The 17,143-nt window shown below is 48.2% G+C and overlaps 4 protein-coding genes and 1 pseudogene across 4 annotated transcripts; 4 read left to right on the forward strand and 1 right to left on the reverse strand.

Annotated features, from left to right (window-relative positions):
* Positions 1–542: 542 nt before the first annotated feature.
* On the reverse strand, positions 543–5,927 carry CNC04645 (hypothetical protein). Its single transcript, XM_024658442.1, has 4 exons — positions 5,225–5,927; positions 2,847–5,168; positions 2,252–2,790; positions 543–2,198 (listed from the first exon to the last, which is right to left on the reverse strand). The coding sequence occupies exons 1-4, from the start codon at positions 5,889–5,891 to the stop codon at positions 612–614; spliced, it is 5,115 nt and encodes a 1,704-aa protein (XP_024514299.1). The 5' UTR covers positions 5,892–5,927; the 3' UTR covers positions 543–611.
* CNC04650 lies at positions 567–5,931 on the forward strand (annotated as a pseudogene).
* Positions 5,932–8,566: 2,635 nt separating this feature from the next.
* On the forward strand, positions 8,567–10,614 carry CNC04660 (glutathione transferase, putative). Its single transcript, XM_024656824.1, has 4 exons — positions 8,567–8,773; positions 8,831–9,388; positions 9,445–9,723; positions 9,776–10,614. The coding sequence occupies exons 1-4, from the start codon at positions 8,750–8,752 to the stop codon at positions 10,451–10,453; spliced, it is 1,539 nt and encodes a 512-aa protein (XP_024512457.1). The 5' UTR covers positions 8,567–8,749; the 3' UTR covers positions 10,454–10,614.
* Positions 10,615–11,777: 1,163 nt separating this feature from the next.
* CNC04670 (conserved hypothetical protein) lies at positions 11,778–15,000 on the forward strand. Its single transcript, XM_569724.2, has 4 exons — positions 11,778–12,182; positions 12,236–12,436; positions 12,483–13,069; positions 13,123–15,000. Exons 1-4 carry the CDS (start codon positions 12,003–12,005, stop codon positions 14,798–14,800), a joined length of 2,646 nt encoding a protein of 881 aa, XP_569724.1. The 5' UTR covers positions 11,778–12,002; the 3' UTR covers positions 14,801–15,000.
* Positions 15,001–15,201: 201 nt separating this feature from the next.
* Positions 15,202–17,071, forward strand: CNC04680 (threonine aldolase, putative). The gene is made up of 6 exons (XM_569726.1): positions 15,202–15,441; positions 15,509–15,679; positions 15,748–15,828; positions 15,879–16,197; positions 16,253–16,547; positions 16,611–17,071. Exons 1-6 carry the CDS (start codon positions 15,240–15,242, stop codon positions 16,917–16,919), a joined length of 1,377 nt encoding a protein of 458 aa, XP_569726.1. The 5' UTR covers positions 15,202–15,239; the 3' UTR covers positions 16,920–17,071.
* Positions 17,072–17,143: the final 72 nt, after the last annotated feature.

A 17,143-nucleotide genomic window follows, 5' to 3' on the forward strand; every position in this document is an offset into this window, starting at 1 on the left:
TTGCGCAGTCTTCTGATTCTTTTTTGCAGCACCAGAGACGTCTTCGCTATCAGCTTTTCTGCCCCTATTTTTCCCAGCTCCTTCTTCCAACACATCTGACTTCTTCTTTGGTTTCTCCTCCAATAAGTAACCAGGGATTTGAATGTCCCGCCGATGAGCAAGAGGTCTGCCTGGTACCCTTTACAAAAGTTGATATTGTTACATGGTACTTGGGAAATACTCACCCCTTCCGGACTTGGTTTTAGGAGAGGCGCAAGACGAGGAAGAGGAGAAAGAAACAGCGCCAATTCGAGCAACCTGTATTGACCGTCTACTAGTGAGGCTGGTGAGGGGTCTTAAGGCGATCATCCTGTGTTTTCGAGGAATGTAAGCAAACAATCTGTCGGAAATTGTATAACTGGTGAAATTCATTAAAATGTCGGAAGCGTAACAAAAGATGTTTTTTTGATACTGTAAAGCAGGTATCAAAATAGGCTCGCGTTAGTCTGTGTGCTTAACCTCTGCGCCGACCAAGTTGATTCCGACTTTGCATTATTATTATGTACAACACTAGTAAAGCTATATACAACACCGAAAACTGTGAAAACATGCCAGGCTCAATCCGAATTATATTAAACAAATATTCCCTCCTCCTCCCAACCGGAGTAATCGTCGAAACCGCCCACCAAACCCTTTCTCCTCTCGTTGTCATCCTCCCATCTCCGTCTCATCCCAGTTCCTCTTGAGGATTTCGCACCATTCACCTGCATCAGTCTCTCCAACTCAAACCCAGGCTTAAAGGCAATATGCTCAAGCTTTCTTACGCGAGACATGGCTACGAACGTAAGTCCACGAGCAAATTCCCTATCACCGAGATGGAGACAAACTCTGTCAAGAGTCATGCCTTGAGATTTGTGGATGGTGATGGCAAATGCGAGTTGAAGAGGGAATTGGGTACGACTGCAAGCAACTCCCTGGGACTTCCATTCACATTTCACCGGAGTGATCGGAACCAGAGGTACGCCCTGTGCATTTGTGCCAGCGTGAACTGGACCGGTATAACCGGGGAACGCCACTAACACAGATGAAGGCATGTCAACCCCTGGTCGTGCAACACCATCCCAGAGAATCTCGTGCACTTGTCCCATTGACCCATTCGTGAGACCCTGATCGACCCAAAGGTTTCGAGTAAGCATGACCTTTGCGCCTTCCATCAAGAAGACGACGTTCGTCAGGGAATCAGCATCGTCAGGCCTTCTCTTCTCGGCACCAACACCGGTATGGAGAGCAGAGACGCGGAGGACCGGTTTTTTTGCGAGGTACAAGCCAGAGAGGTTGAGCTCCTGTACATGAGCAGATGTCGCACAGAGGTGAGTAGCCTGAACAAACAGCTTCTGCTCATCCGTCGGTAGCTTCGCAAAAAAACGAGTCTGGACCACATCGGCGAAGTCTTGCTCAATGACCTTCCCAGCTCTAGAACGGAGGAGATGTTCTTTGAACTTGCGGGTGGTTTCATCCATACCAGCCTGCCTCATTTCCACATCCAGCTCCAAGCTCTCAGAGAAAGCAAGGTAAGCCAGACGACCATGGTTTAGGAGCCTTGATCTGTCCGAGTTACCCGTTTGGATATCAGTGGAATACAGAGGGACGTCACCGACCGGAGGTAGCTGGCCGAAATCTCCGCAGAGGATGACACTCAATCCACCGAACCAAACGTCCCTATGAGGAAAGATCTCACGAAGACGTTTGTCAATGAGGGCCAGTCCCACACGACCAACCATTGATTTTTCATCAATGATCAGATAGCGTATGTGCTTCCAATCCTCTTGAAGAGCAGCTAGCTGACGACCAGCAGCCGCCTTGCCTTTCTTCTCCTTTGGGGAGATGCCAAGGGCGGAATGGTATGTGGAGCCGTGTATATGAAAAGCGGCTATGCCTGTTGGCGCTAACCGTCTAACAATCACCATACTTCCCATGCCAGCGTCATCGACTAAGTCTGCAGCCGTCTGACAAATCGCATTGACAGTGAACGTTTTGCCTGTACCTGCAGTACCGTCAAGGTTTAGGAGGAATGGCGGCAGAGGGTTGTTGGGCCCAGCTTGCAAGGAACGTTGGCAGTGTCGGCGAAATTTGGTGTGGCATAGAGCCTGCTTGAAATTGAGGAGAGTAACATCTACTCGAGGCAGAGGAGGAAGAGGATGGGGTAGTTCAGGAGGGGGCTTAATGACTGTGAGTCCACAGATCTCGCTAGACGACAATGATATACACCTACAGGGTTTTTCCAGTCTTTAATGCCTTTGCTCAACAAAGCCACATCTTCCCCACCTCTTCTCTCTGACCATTCCTTCCATCTGAAGTCTTTGTCGAAGTCTCTTAGACCTAGCCTGTTTCCAATGAATTGGTTGGGGCGTGGGCCCATTGCCGAGAGAAGCTGTTCATCCGTTAGGATTCGTTCTTGGACAATGTCGAGCTCTTCAAACTCTTCTTCTGGAGATTGGACAACAACACGACTTCTGGGTTTCGAAGGCATGGAGTCAGCTCTTCCCCCATTGTTTCGTAGAGCCCTGGCAGCCAGGAGACGGAAGTAGGTATCAGCCCAGGATTCGTTGTCCAGCCGAAGCTCAGTCTGATTGCGGTATGGAACATGGAGGAGGATCTTTGCTCGGAACCAATCTTCGCTGTCTTCTTCATTGGAGGGATTAGCACCGGGGTTTTCTTCATGCTCTTCACCTGGGGAGGATGGTAAGAGGGGTGAGTGTGTTATTCGGGGAGAAGCGGGGAGTACAGGAGGAGGTGGAGATAGGGGAGGCTCTGCAACTCATGTTCAGTAAAAGCAATGAGCATCACTGGTATCAGTCAGTACTAACCGTTATCTGTGTACATTTCATATGGTGGGAAGTACACTGGCCAGAGCCTGAGGACGTAACAAGACTCGTCATCTCTTCGTGAAAGGTTTCCAGTTCTCTTATTTTTCTCGAAGAATAGGTACCACTCATATAACGAAATGTTCTCTTCTTCAGGGGGTCTTTCCTCATACGCGTCCCTCCAGTCTTTCATTTCTGGACCATCATCATCATCCTCAGCATCGTCCATGTCGTCCTGGCCACCATTGCCCTCCTGTTCCTCTGGACCTCGAAGGCGTCGGAAACGATTCATTGATAATGCAAGGGATCTGAATGAGCGGGACGCAGAGAACATATGACATCCCAGTAAAGAGTGGCAAACCTCTTGACCTGAGTAGTCACGAGAGCTGATATCGTTTGAAAGGACTTTCTGTGCCACAACACGCAGTGGTGTATCGTCTTCGAGGTGTTCAATGATCGAGAACAGTGTCGGAAGCAGATCGGCAGAAGACTTTTCCGATTTCGAAGCATATTTAGCAACGTAGTTAAGAACTGCATGGGGTGATTTGCAGGGGCTAAAGTCTGTATTTGCTGTCCATCCTAATACCAGCACTGGACTGAAAGTATTCAGGTCTTGATCATTGCTTTTCACCACAAACGCCCACTCGTCACCCTCTTCCTCTCCTCTCACCCACTCTGTCTTCTCATGCAGAGGCCTCGGGAACCCAAATCGACATTGCGCTGGAGCGTCGGAGGGAGCATTACGCTTGCGTTTCATGCAGTACTGAGAGTGAGTTGCATGGCGCTGAAAGCAGTTGATCCTTTGCGCAACAGCGTGATGAGTAAACTCAATGTCTGCGAACGCTAAAGAGGAAGGATGACAGTCGCCTGCAGGAAGACCGACTTCAGGATTGAAAGCTGTGATGTGTTTATCCCAGAATTCAGCGAATGCGTTCCTAGACATGTCATCCCCCAACGCAGAGGGATCTGGCGCTCCATCCATCCAGATAAGACCGTGCACATGAGAGGAACCTCGACTTTGCCATTCATAACGGAACCACCATTCCTTTACCTTGAACACTGGTTTTATTACGTGCTCGAAAAATAACTGGAATCGTTTCTGAAAATACCATGCAGTGATAGCAGGATTGTTATTGACATTCTTGCTGTTGTGTCGCTGACGAGCAGTTTCCGAAACATGGGGTTCATCTGGTGGAGGCATATGTCGGTGCAGATCCGGCCAATGGAGATCAGCTGCGGTGACCGTGAGGAATGCATTTGGGGTTCCAAGTTGCTGAACCATAGCACTCAGCTCAGTGCTCCTTTTATGCCAATATGGAGCGGTCCCTCGAAGTTGATGACCCCCCCTCCGAACACGATCCAACAGGCTTCGAGCATCACTTTGGGCCAAGTCTCGCAGGTCTCCGGCAGACAACCCTCTATCTTCCTCATTCCTGGAAACCAAAAAGCCCGACATCTTCTTCGCTTGCCAACGCAGTAAAGCATTGAATGCATAGAACCTGAAGCGAGGATCACTGGCAAATCTCCCGTCTTTATAACGAAGTAGATGCCTGAAATACTCATCCGGATGAACTGCATGAATGCGATGGGCATGAAGGTCCGCCACACCACTCGGGAATAGGAAGGGGAAGGCTTCGATCAGGTATTCGTGACCTTGGTCATGTTCGTTGACAGGTTGGGATCCCAGTAGGGGAACCGCGAGTGCGATTTCCTCACCATCATCATCACGTGCATAATGGCCGAGAGCAGCCCTAGCATCATCCAGCTCCATTCCAGGCTGCATCAAATTGGGGACACAACCTGCTGAGACAATGTCGTTATTGGCTTCTGGAAGGTTGCCTGCGTGAGGACCAGAATCAGGGGCGGTGTGGGTTGTGACATTAGGGTCTGAAGCTTGGGTTGCTGAACGTAGGCGGTGGAAGACTGACCCATCTTCTGGGAGGCTGGCCAGATTCTCTTGACTGATGATGATGTCTCGGTAAGAAGGGTGAAAACGTTGAAGGGCCAGCAGGTTATCAATAAGCCGTTGTCGTTTGACATGGAACTCTGCGCGGTTCCCAAAGCCGGTGATATGTGTTGGAGAAGCCGAAGCGTCGCGAAGTATAAGAACATCCAGATGTTCAGGTAGAATAGGTAAGGTGTTCAGAAAAGCTGCATTATCACGGGAGAAAAGGCAGGTATGTCCAGCGTATGCGGTTTGCTGTCCGTGAACATTCCAATACTGGACCTGAAGGTGTATTTTGGATAAGAGAAGTTCTTCTGTATGCGACGGAGGTTCAGGACGTTGCATACCAGCTTCCTCACAAAGGTCTCCAAGTGATTTGCCTAAAATGGGGAAGGATGATGAGTAAAGAGTCTTTTTGAAACGTGATGAATCTCACCGGGATCCATATTGTTGTAGTCGGTAAACTTTGTCCTTCGTAAATAAGAGGACCTGCAACGCGTACACCTCCCCTCCCTACTGACATCCAAACCAAACCATCGCTCGTTGCACGTGATGCAAGTATCCACCGTTATCTTCTCGCATTCACTCTGAAAGGTCTTAATGCAGCTGATAGCATGTTGTGGGATAGCAGGTGCGTCAACATTATCTGTGAAGGGTATACGTGAAGGAGGGATGGTTCTTCGGCACTCAATACAGGTGTCATATGATTCGCCGTTGGCCTCGAAACGTTCTCGCGGAAACGATTCGTCACAGAGGGCACATTTGATAGGCCTTGGTGGGCGCCGGAGTTGTTGATCACCCTCGTCTATATCATCAAAGCGTGCTGGAGCCCGGCGTTCGCGCCGTGGTCGACGGCGAGCAGGCTGTTGATCAAGATCATGGAACTGTTGGTTACCTTCGTTTTCATCGTCCAGCCGTGTTGGAGGCCTGCTTTCACGCCTCGGATGACGAAAAGCAGGATATTGGCCACCTGGAAAGCGATCAGAGGGAAGTAAATTGCGAGGTTCAGGACTGTCATCATGCGGACGACGACGACGTCGGGCCCCGTCAGAGGTAGAGGGCATGTCGCCAATATCGGCCAAAGTTGTAGTACGTTTACTCATTGTCGTGGAGCGATGGTAGGGGATACCAGGGGCACTTAATGACTGCACGACATATAGGTAGAGAATCAAGAGAGTAACAGGACGTAACAGGACGAACGAATGACAAACGCGACGCGTTTTTGTACCAAGTCGCGTCGAGGAAGTGCATGCCTACAGCCGATCATCGCTTGCCTTACCTTCTTCAGCCAAATTCAAGTAAACGGCACAGACATTTTAAGTATGCATGCATAGTACCATTAGAAGGGCGGACCTGGAAGGAACTCAGTGGTATAACTGTCGGGGCTGCAGGATGAGTTTTGATCGAGTAATATGGAATTAAAAGAGACATTAAAGGGGGTGTTTCGCGAATATTAGTACAGAAACGCGTGAAAAAGTGGTAAAAAGTGCATGCCTAGAGCCTATTTGTGCGCGCCTAAGGACACACCTTCAGCCAATTTCAACTAAGTGACCCAGAGGTGTAAAGAATGCATATACGGTATTTTTGGATGCACGGACCTGAGCCCAGTTCAATGATACAGGTTTGAAAGCCATACGATGAGTTTTAACCGAGTAATATGGAATTGAAAACACATAGAAAGTGGGACGTCGGGAGTACTGGTTGCCCGCTAACGCGAGCGATAACCATGCGTGGCGCGATGTATCTTTCGTTTTAGTTTTGAACTTTGACCTAACAGCGGTTAAAAACACTATTTTCATTTCAAATCTAATGTTAATTATTTGAGTTTGCAGTGTGAAGTGTGAAGTTCGACATGCGGCGAGCGGCGTTACTGGCGTTCTTCAAATCCCGGGATTCATAGTATTCGTCGGGGTCTTCGCATCTCTGCAGAATGGCAAAACTGGCTCTCTTCTCTCCGGTTGGGCGTGGGCGGTAGTCGACTCATGCTTGCGTTTCTTGTCGATCTGGTTTTATAGAAGTAGGAGGAGGTTTGGCTGCAGATAACCGAGCGAAACCGGTACAGCGCAGGCTGGCTCGGCCTGGGAGATCTTGGGCTGTGAGTCTTTGGCGAGGTACCATTTGTTGGTAATCGTCTCAGCAGTAGACTCCTCGGGATAAGTAGTAGCCTGCGCCATGCACGATCAATCTGACCAACGAATATCTTCCCAAACCTAAGACCTACAGATAGAGACGGCTTACAGGATGGGAGCTGCTCATAGACTCCTCCCTTCACGGCTCCTCCTCTTGTTCTGATGACAGCCACCGAGACCCTGCCTGGGGCGAGCTCGGACAACACGTTCCTTGGAATTGTACGCAATCAATGCTCTTGGCACCGGTCTTTTTGAGCATATCGCCAATAGGTCGTCCAGACACTGTTCATCACAGGTGTTGATAATAATTTTGGCCTCGTATTCCTCCTCGTCTATCAAAGACTCTTATTCAGTTCATCCTTCTTCCGTTGCTGATGAATGATCTTTGTGAGGATGGCAAGCGAGTCTCTCCTTCATTTGACTAAGCAAGTAAGCGGTTTGGATGAAAAGAGAGGCATTTTATGGTTGTTCGCTATGAATTACTTCCAATAATATTTGCATAGTTGTGCAGTGTGCATACAAGTTAGAAGGATAGAGAAACTGTAGAAGAAGACAGACTGGACGACGGCAGACAGTGGCTACGTACGCGTCAGAGATATATAAAAGGCGTCCCGGCTTCCCATGGAACTCATTCGTGCGCTTACTGAAAATAGGCTTCTGGGTAACTTATAAGTAGCCGTCTAAAAACCCGGACTTGAGGTCCGGAAGTCAGCCCCCGAAGGAGGTTCGGGATTCGGGTTTGAAAGTTCCAGATCTGAGGAAGGCTGTATTTTAATTATTCGCTTCCACCTTTTCGTTTTTCGTTGTCGATCATGGTCCTGAAAGTTTATAGCTTAATAAGATTTCTAGACTGATTACTTCCATTTACAGTCGGCATCATTTACGGTCCCCTACGCACACGTTTTTTCTGACCGCTGTCCCCAAGCTCCTCCATGCTTGGTGCTTATGGTCACCTACAGGCACAATACTCCACACCCAAAATTCTGTACGTTACACGTTTCAGGGATGATTTCCGTCATCCGCCGCTAGCCGCCAGCCTGCAAGCTTCATGTTTCCTTTTTTCTTTCCGTTTTCCGACGACTTCTTGAATCCTGAATGTAGTATATGGCTTTTTTTGGTTTTCAGGTATGTCAACCATCGGTGATTGACTTTCAACTGAAGGCTTCCATCTTCCGTTACCTAGGAGGGGGAAGATGGAAGGTGATAGGCGATAGCTGATGATACATAGGTGACAAGTGTCGAATAACAATTGAAGACGAGAGTAGGTGAGTAACCACCCCTTCATCTCCTAAACTTGTACCTGGTGCCTTTGCTTTTAATTTCCATATGCTATATGGTTTATAGCCACCGGTACCTACGTACATGCAGTTGTAATCTGCAGTCTGCAGTGCAGTTGGTCTCTTATCTCCCTTCTCAGGCATTAGGAATTGGAAGAAGTCAGTTAAGGACATAATCTTGATTGCAAAGTTCACCAAAGCTTCTTCGTCAAAGCTCTCATCACAAAAGCTATGGCGCTGGTGGGACAGTTGTAGACATCATTTTTTTCTTCAGTTCCCAGACCGATCTGACCTCGTCTTCCATCCCACGATCATGACGGAAGAATCAGAAGCCAAGAGGAGGGAAACTACATCATATATAAAGTGCATGGGATCCCTACTGATTTCCTCTATGTTTCCTTATCAATTAGTCTCGTACACTTCAACTTCTTCTCACTTTTTCTGACATCCACATCTTTACAGCGATCCAATTTTACGTCTGTCGTAGCGTAGCTCAACTACCTACCATAACTGTCGTTCTCAAGAAGCACCCGCGCGCAACTAACTCTTTCCACAATGTCCGAAGTGGATGTCATTATTGTTAGTTTCTACCCATCTACACGTCTCGATCTCGATCCTTGCTTATTGTTATTGCAGATACCCACTTTTCCCCCTTCCCCTCCTACGACATCGTCGTCAAGAATGATATCCACTTCGCCTGAGTGGTTCTCAGCACCCGTAAAGCCCCCTTATAAGCCTTCTCCCCTTTCAATTAGCATACCGATCAGTCCCTTAACCGTCATGGACTCCGAGTCCGACTCCAACATCAATCATCAGGAAGACGGGTCTCTTTCCCCCGAAGCCTCCACCCCGCCTCTTTCACCCTCGGATGCAATTTCATCGGTTGACATGACACGCAAAGTCTCGTCTTATTCTACATGCTCCAGTGGCTCTGACGGTGATACCGAGGAAGTCATTGTCACCCCTTCCTCTCAAAGCCCGTCTTCTCAAGGTCGAAATTCCCCAAGCAGTTATTTTGATTTTGACTCCCGCAGAGGCAAGGAAGATTCTCGTTCAAGGCCCCCCCGTGTTCCAGTCAGGGGACTAATTGAGCCCATGTGGAAACTAGAGGAAAAGGAGAAGTCTGAGGTCAAAGTCAAATCTACAGGGACAAACAAACTTCTTGAGCCTTTCCAGATGGCATTTCCTACTAAAGTGAGTCCATGGATATAGGATCTCGTGATGCTGAGCTGACTCTTTATATGCTCTAGAAACATACCGATATACAATATGTTTTTGACGAGGATTCATTCGTTCTTACCCATGTGCCCGCAAAGATAGTGTCACTTTCTGTCTTCAAGCCTCGTCTTCCTCGGGTGCCTAGGTGGCAGCGTCCCATTGTCATTGCAGTCATGTCTATTCTTCTTTTCGGCTCTCTTTGCATAGTTTCCTGGTTCCAGCAGTCGCTCATCAACGCTGAGCGTTCGATAGCAGTCAGGAAAGGGGAGTGGATGGTAAAATATGGTGCAATCGCCAAAGCTGAGTCAGATGTGAGTACATCAGAGGCATGAGTTTTGGTACTTTCTGCTAATTGCTACGTAGCAAATGGTTGATACTGAGCCCGGCTATAAACCAGCGAAGCCCCAACATCACTCTCTCAAAGGTCAGTCGAAGCTTTCAAAACGTGTTGACGAGGAGCAGAAACCCTTCAAGAAAGTCAGTTTTCACATGACTAAAGATGAGGAGTTGGCCGCCTTGATGAGCTTCATTGTCGGTACCAGCGCCAACGCGCTTCCCCCTATCGATCCCGAGAACGAACTTTCTCTTGAAGGATTCTTACCTTTCAATCCTCACTCACCCCATGCCAAGACTGAACTTGAGGAGCTGGTTCGCACCCAATGGGAAGTTAATCCCATCATGGTTCTGGGTAACATGCGTGACCCCATGATGCGCGAAGCGCGAGCTCTGTTTAAGAAATACAACGTCAAACCTGCCCCCTTTTATGTTGACATCGATCAACGATCAGATTCCGCCCATCTTTCAGCAACTCTCGAGCACATTCTTGGCAAGCAAACTGGTCCTTATGTTCTGCTTGCAGGCAAAAATATCGGCAACACGTCCAAGCTTATTGAGCTTGAGACGAACGGAGCCCTCATTGATACTGTCAAGGAAGCAGGAGCTACCATAGCTAAGAAGTTGAAGAAGAACAAGCATCAAAGAGAGGAAGAGCGAAAGGAGAACGAGCGAGTTCTGGGTCCTCAACGGATTGCAGGCGCCTGAGCATTTTGATACGGATTTTGAATCTAAGTAGCCTTTGATTATGTACTTGTACACGGATTCTTTTTTTCCTTTCGGTACTTTCATCATTAGTAGCAATACAAGCTTCTTTTTCGTTTATAATTGGTGCACAGATAATAATGAACATGCACTCACCTCTTTGACAACGACTTTTACATTTTCATTCATATCATGTTACAACATCAGGTATGCCTTCGGAGCCAGACCACTGGTAATGACGTCCTGGTTAGGTTTTTGAACGATGAATGAAGTTTCCGAACAGCCATTACCGTGTTTTAACTACTATTATAGATGTCGATGCGTGCGTGACCTTTCCAAATGACAAGCTAAAGCGCCAAAGAAATGAAACTCGCATGTCGTAATGTAATAGTAGATCAGGGTCCGGTGTGCACCAGTATTTTATTAACAAATACTGCACTACAATATATTAAGGGGAAATGTACGCTAACAATCTTCTGAGGCCAAGAAGGCGTCGTCGCCGTTCTTAGTCCGATTATATCTTATCTTAACGCATCTACGTATTTCAAAATATATTCTTCGGACCCTTTTGCATTATGTAGTAGAAGGGGCTGCTGTCTCAAAATGCGACATGTCATCACGACTCTCCATCACTGCAGCGTTCTTAGCTCGCTCTTTGTTGGCCTACTGTCAGTCGTCCACATTCCACTTTTTACTTACATTGGAAGTATTGGGTAAACAATACACATTTATACCTGCTCATCATGCAGCAGCAGGGCTCAGGACGACGGCCTTTATATAAATACAATCGTCATGCTGATGTTATAATTTATAATTGAGATAATTTTGTTTTGTATTTGGCTCCAATGAATGATGCGCTACTATGGATGGTTGCTCGTTGCTCATTCATCTACCGTACGTAATAGACATTAATCAGATATTCATTGTGCTGTTTGTGCATCGTGTAAATGTACCGTAGTAACGTGCGCGTCGTGGCGTTCATCAGCAACTGTCACGCCCAGAGGTCCTAACGGGCTGAAGTATCGAATCAAAAGTTGAGAAATGTTGAATAATTACTATAGTCGGACGACGCGTCGGCGCCACACCCCACAAATCCCTGGCATTCCGCCCTGGGCAGCATGGCTGAGGACTTGTTGCCAAGTTGTTCAAAATGTTGCCAGGGACGGAATTGACGGGGCTCGGGGCTACTGCTTCTGGTAACTTTGTGTACGGCTTTGAACCCTGAATTATTGCGGTCAGTTCCTGAACAACGCGTCAGTAGAGCACGCTAAGAAGAAGGAAGAAATGAAGAACAACAAAACCTGCCATCTCTTCTTCTTTCTCTTTTTTTATTGCTCAATCCTCCATCCATCCTTTCTAGAAGCCCTAATCCCGACCTCCTGGCTCCGCTTCTCTTCTTCTTCATTCTCCGTACAACTGGAACCTGGTGTTCTGTACAGCCTTGACGGCATCTACTCTCGTTTAATCTGTTTGCTGGTCAAACTAATCTGGAGTTTCAAACCAGTAACCGATCATTCCCTAGTACCTCACTCTTTACTCATTGACACCCATAATGGCCCCCATCATTGAAGCTGCCGTGGTTCTCCTAGCTCTTACGGGCAACATTGTGGAGGCTAAGCCCCTGCGCACTCCCGGTCGACATGCGCCCCCAGGTGTGGCTAATGTCCTCGCTTCGTCCAAGAGGTCTCTTCATAGTCTTCTTGCCAGGTACTACGGAACTGCTCACGGGCTGGTGGGTCTTTGTCTACTCTTATATACATCGTTTCTGATCACGTCCCTCCGTAGAGTAAACCGCCTTCTCTTCCTACCAAGCGTGACACGTCCTTACCGAACGGGTGGTCAACCTTTGGTTGCGTCGCCGAGTCTTATGACGAGCGTTTACTGCAAGGATTTGCATTTTCATCTTCCAGCCTTACTCCTTTTCTTTGCGTCACCGAATGTACAAAATTAGGGTATACTATGGCAGGCACCGAGTACGGCGATGAGGTGAGTCGTGAAAGTTTGTTCGCAACTTGTCGCTAACTGTCCGTAGTGTTACTGTGGCGATAATTTCGTCGGTAATGGCGGTGGCATGGCTCCTTCTTCCTTCTGCAGTATGCCATGCGAGGGCGACACAAGTGAGATGTGCGGCAACAGTTGGTATCTTAATCTCTACACGTACAACTCTAGCGCTCTTCCTCTTTGTAGCGGGCCTACCAGCACGGTTTCTGCTCCTGTGGAAGAAACTAGTAGTCTTTTGTCTACGTATTACTCGACCTTTGAATCCTCTGTAACCGCCACCTCATCTTTGGCGTCTGCTTCTTCAACAGATGCCACCATTAGTGCCAATTCATCGAGCTCCGTGATGTCTGCTTCCGCGACTGCGACGGTATCCTCAAGCGCTATAGAGACAGCCGGGTCTGTGACCAATAGCGTCTCTAGTGATACCGCTCCTGCAGCGACATCCATTTCGACTTGTCCCATACATGAGGATTCCGACGACTCTTCCGAGTGGTATGCGCTTGGCTGTGGCTTGGACTCCGAGGATCGGATTCTATCGTCATACTTTATAAGCCTTGACAATATGACTGTCGACTCTTGTCTCACAATCTGCGAAACCCGTGGATACGTGTATGCGGGGTAAGCATGCTCGTTAAATGGTGTTCGATTAATTAGCTGACATTGTGGATCAGCCTGCAATACTCCGATGAGTGTTACTGTGGAAACTCATTATCCTCGTCTACAAGTTACGACAGCACTCGGTGTGATATGGACTGCGCTGGGGACTCTGAGGATACTTGTGGTGGTACTTGGGCTATTGAACTCTTCAGTCTCATCTCGTCATCTTCAAGTTCCTGTACCGATAGTCTGTCCACCGAGAGTGCAACCACAACTCTTGTTACCTCAACTACTAGCGGGTTCAACACTGCAAATACCACCGCGATTGCGAGTAGCACAGACTCTGCTTCTTCAGTCATTGTTACCTCCTCAGAACGCGCTACAGAAGCTACTTCTGTTACCGAGTCTACGGCGGGATCTGAGACAGTCAGTGTCCCCGTCACGTCGGCATCCGTCATTTCCCCAACTAGTACGACTTCTACGGAGTCCACCGCTTCTGCAGCCTCAACTTCTGTCCCATCTTCTTCCAGCACTCATCAAGTCTGGGCTCACTATATGGTCGGTAATACCTACCCTTATACTGTTTCAAATTGGGCTAGCGACATTTCTGCCGCTTTAGCGGCTGGTATTGATGGGTTCGCACTCAACATGGGTTCCGACGACTGGCAACCCGCTCGTGTAGCAGATGCGTACTCTGCCGCCGCTTCTACAGGCTTTAAGTTGTTCCTGTCTCTTGACATGACCGTTCTCAGCTGTTCGTCATCTTCGGATGCCGCAAAGCTCGTCTCTATCGTTGAAGGATACGCAACTGCGACCGCTCAAGCCACCTACGAGGGCAAGGTACTCGTCTCCACCTTTGCTGGTTCGGATTGTGCTTTCAGCTGGCAGACAGACTTTGTAGACGTTCTCTCGTCTGCTGGAATCAACATCTTCTTTGTACCTAGTATCTTCTCCGACGTCAGCACGTTCTCTTCCAACACTTGGATGGACGGTGAGCTCAATTGGAATTCTGGGTGGCCGATGGGAGCCGAGGACATCACTACTACGTCAGATGACGCGTACATGGCCGCCCTTGGCAGCAAAGAATACATGCCTGCTGTGTCTCCGTTCTTCTACACTCACTTCGGTCCCAATTCCTGGAATAAGAACTGGCTTTACCGTTCCGATGATTGGCTCTACTGCACTCGATGGGAACAGATTATAGCCATGCGTGACAGTGTGCAGATGACGGAAATTCTTACTTGGAACGATTTTGGAGAATCCTCGTACATTGGTCCTATTGAAGGTGCTCTTCCTGCAGGCTCTGAGGCCTTTGTTGATGGTTTCACACACACTGGGCTCTACTCCCTCACCTACTATTACGCAACTGCATTTAAGACCGGTGCCTACCCGACTATCACAGAAGACGAAATCATCGTATGGGCCCGCCCTCACCCGCACGATGCAACTGCCTCGTCCGACTCCATTGGCAGACCTACAGGCTGGTCCTACACAGAGGATTACCTGTACGCAGTAGCCTTGACGACAGACGCTGCTACCGTGACTCTTACATCAGGTTCCACCACTGAAACGTTCACTGTCTCAGCCGGTCTCACTAAGCTCAGGGTCTCCTTGTCCGAGGGTTCCATCTCCGGTTCAATCTCTCGTTCGGGCAGCACAGTGGCTTCTTATGATGCAGGCTCCGCCTTCACGTACACTACCTCACCCACCACTTATAACTTCAATTACTTTGTTGGATCTAGCTCTTCATAGTATTTTTTGTGGTTGACTGGGTTGTGGTATATCAGGTGTTAATAGTTGTTCTTTTTTCTTCTTGATCTACAGAATTTTTTCTTATCTATATTGACCCTTTTTAATCTTCATAATGTCTCGCTGCCTGTAATGCCGGCATCCTGATCATATTATTACTTATTTAGGACACATTTATCTAGCAGATGATGTACTTAATTTCAGCTGTGCTCGAACTTGGCTGCTTTGTGTGTAGATACGTAGCCAGGACGGGCCATATATGTCCTTTCCTGTATCTCTCGCTTATCGACAAGTGTGTACTTAGCCGTCGGCAAAGCCGAACCGTCATGCGTCGTCGGCTTGTGTCGAGTCTAAATCAGGCGCACGGAACAAAATGATAAAGTAGATGCGAGATGCACGTTGCACGACTCATCTTGCCACCACATGATCCATTTCCTGCCCTATGGTCCGCGGCGCTTGCTTTAAATACGCCAGCTTGCCAGTAAGGATTTCCGCATCTATCATCTTTCCAACAAGAACATTAGCGACGACCGCACCTATCGCCATGCCCGTAGCTTCCTCCAAGTCCTCAGCAGACGTGACCCCCGACGTTGGTGGACAAGCAAACGTTGATCAGTTGCACAGGGTATCTCGTGACTTTCGTAGTGAGTCTGACACTGTCACAAAAGACGGCAAAGCATTGGGACACCAACTGATGGTCATTATTTGCAGGTGATACTATTACCATTCCTACAGATGCTCAGCTCCTGTGCTGTCTGAGAGCCACGAGAGGGGACGATGTATACGGTGAAGATACTTCGACAACAGCGCTCGAAAAACGGATAGCGAAACTGACCGGTAAGGAGGCTGCCATGTTTGCAGTCAGTGGTACTATGACGAATCGTACGTGTGCCGAAATAAAGGAAAGCGAGTTTCATACAGTAGCGTACTGACGATGCCTTGGGTGATAGAACTGGCCATTAGAACACACATGAAGCAACCGCCGCACAGCGTCATCACTGACTGGCGAGCACATGTCCACAAGATGGAAGGTACGTGCGATTTTCTTATACATCGGATGCTTTCTGATGGAGCTTCCCAGCCGGTGGAATTGCCATGTTTTCTCAGGCGACTACCCATCAGCTTGTACCGGAAAATGGTTTACACTTGACCATGCAGGATATCGAGCCGGCTTTGCAGCTGGGTACCAATATTCACATTGCTCCTACCAAGCTTATTTGCCTTGAGAATACTTTGTCCGGCATGATTTTCCCGCAAGAAGAGATTGTAAAGATTGGGGAAATGGCAAGAAAACATGACATTGGTATGCATCTTGATGGCGCGAGGATCTGGAACGTGGCTGCCGATGTTATCGCGAAGAGGGGGCTAAATCCCAACAAAGAGGAGGATCTGCAGACTGTGTCAGTGACTTTATTTTTTCTTCTCCTGAATATACTATCCTAACTTGTCGCATAGTCTTACAGAACTTATCGCTCCCTTTGACTCGGCATCGCTCTGCCTCTCCAAGGGCCTAGGTGCACCGATCGGTTCTGCGTTGGTCGGCTCTAAAGAATTCATCGATCGCGCTAAGTGGTTCCGCAAGGCTTTTGGGGGAGGTATCCGGCAAGCTGGTGGGATAGCTGCGTCTGCGGATTACGCAATAACCCATCACTTCCCAAGACTTATAAAGACACATGAACTTGCGTCGCGACTGGAGCAGGGTTTGAGAGAGCTAGGCTGTGATATCCTGGCGCCAGTGGACACCAGCATGGTATGCTACGCTTATTGTCTGTTCATCATTTCATCCCCATGCTAATGTTGATGGTTTGCACAGGTATTTTTCCAATCTAAATCCATTGGACTACCCCTGGACGCTGTCATGGCCAGGCTGGCTGCTCTTCCTGATCCCATTGTTATTGGTGGTCAACGTTGCGTCGTCCACCATCAGATTAGCCCGCAAGCGATTGAAGATTTTATTGGCTGTATCGCCGAAATGAAGAAGGAAAAAGAAGAAAAGGGGGAGTACAAGGTTACTACGCTAGGGCAGGAGGAGAAAGACAAGTTGTCTAGATTTGTAAGTCCGGAGATCAAAAACGAGACAAGCGAAGCTAGATTGAGGAAGGAGGCTGCTCTGGGGTATTAATATTCATGTGCCTTGTTGTTTGTGCAGCTTGTACTTTAAGAACTGTCTGTATAAATGTAACGGGGGCGTATAGGTGGATAGACGGCCAAAGATGCAGTTTTACGTATCATGTATAGTGGTTTCGCATGCAGCGTGCAGCTCAGCCCACGCATGAGCATGAGCAGCAGCGTCGTCGATTGATAATAATAATAGTAGTGCCTAGCGTCGGACGAGGCCGACAGTTG

This window comes from Cryptococcus neoformans (genome assembly GCF_000091045.1).
Source record: "Cryptococcus neoformans var. neoformans JEC21 chromosome 3 sequence".
Classification (NCBI taxonomy): Eukaryota; Fungi; Basidiomycota; class Tremellomycetes; order Tremellales; family Cryptococcaceae; genus Cryptococcus; species Cryptococcus deneoformans.

Coding starts and splice junctions, on each gene's coding strand:
- CNC04645 (XM_024658442.1), bottom strand. CDS start 5,891: ATGAGTAAACGTACTACAACTTTGGCCGATATTGGCGACATGCCCTCT. Junction 5,169..5,224: donor CTACAACAATATGGATCCCG/GTGAGATTCATC, acceptor TCCCCATTTTAG/GCAAATCACTTGGAGACCTT. Junction 2,199..2,251: donor TTAAAGACTGGAAAAACCCT/GTAGGTGTATAT, acceptor ACAGTCATTAAG/CCCCCTCCTGAACTACCCCA.
- CNC04660 (XM_024656824.1), top strand. CDS start 8,750: ATGTCCGAAGTGGATGTCATTATT. Junction 9,389..9,444: donor AGATGGCATTTCCTACTAAA/GTGAGTCCATGG, acceptor TATATGCTCTAG/AAACATACCGATATACAATA. Junction 9,724..9,775: donor TCGCCAAAGCTGAGTCAGAT/GTGAGTACATCA, acceptor ATTGCTACGTAG/CAAATGGTTGATACTGAGCC.
- CNC04670 (XM_569724.2), top strand. CDS start 12,003: ATGGCCCCCATCATTGAAGCTGCCGTGGTTCTCCTAGCTCTTACGGGC. Junction 12,183..12,235: donor ACGGAACTGCTCACGGGCTG/GTGGGTCTTTGT, acceptor GTCCCTCCGTAG/AGTAAACCGCCTTCTCTTCC. Junction 12,437..12,482: donor GCACCGAGTACGGCGATGAG/GTGAGTCGTGAA, acceptor AACTGTCCGTAG/TGTTACTGTGGCGATAATTT.
- CNC04680 (XM_569726.1), top strand. CDS start 15,240: ATGGTCCGCGGCGCTTGCTTTAAATACGCCAGCTTGCCAGTAAGGATT. Junction 15,680..15,747: donor CAGTGGTACTATGACGAATC/GTACGTGTGCCG, acceptor CTTGGGTGATAG/AACTGGCCATTAGAACACAC. Junction 15,829..15,878: donor ACATGTCCACAAGATGGAAG/GTACGTGCGATT, acceptor GGAGCTTCCCAG/CCGGTGGAATTGCCATGTTT.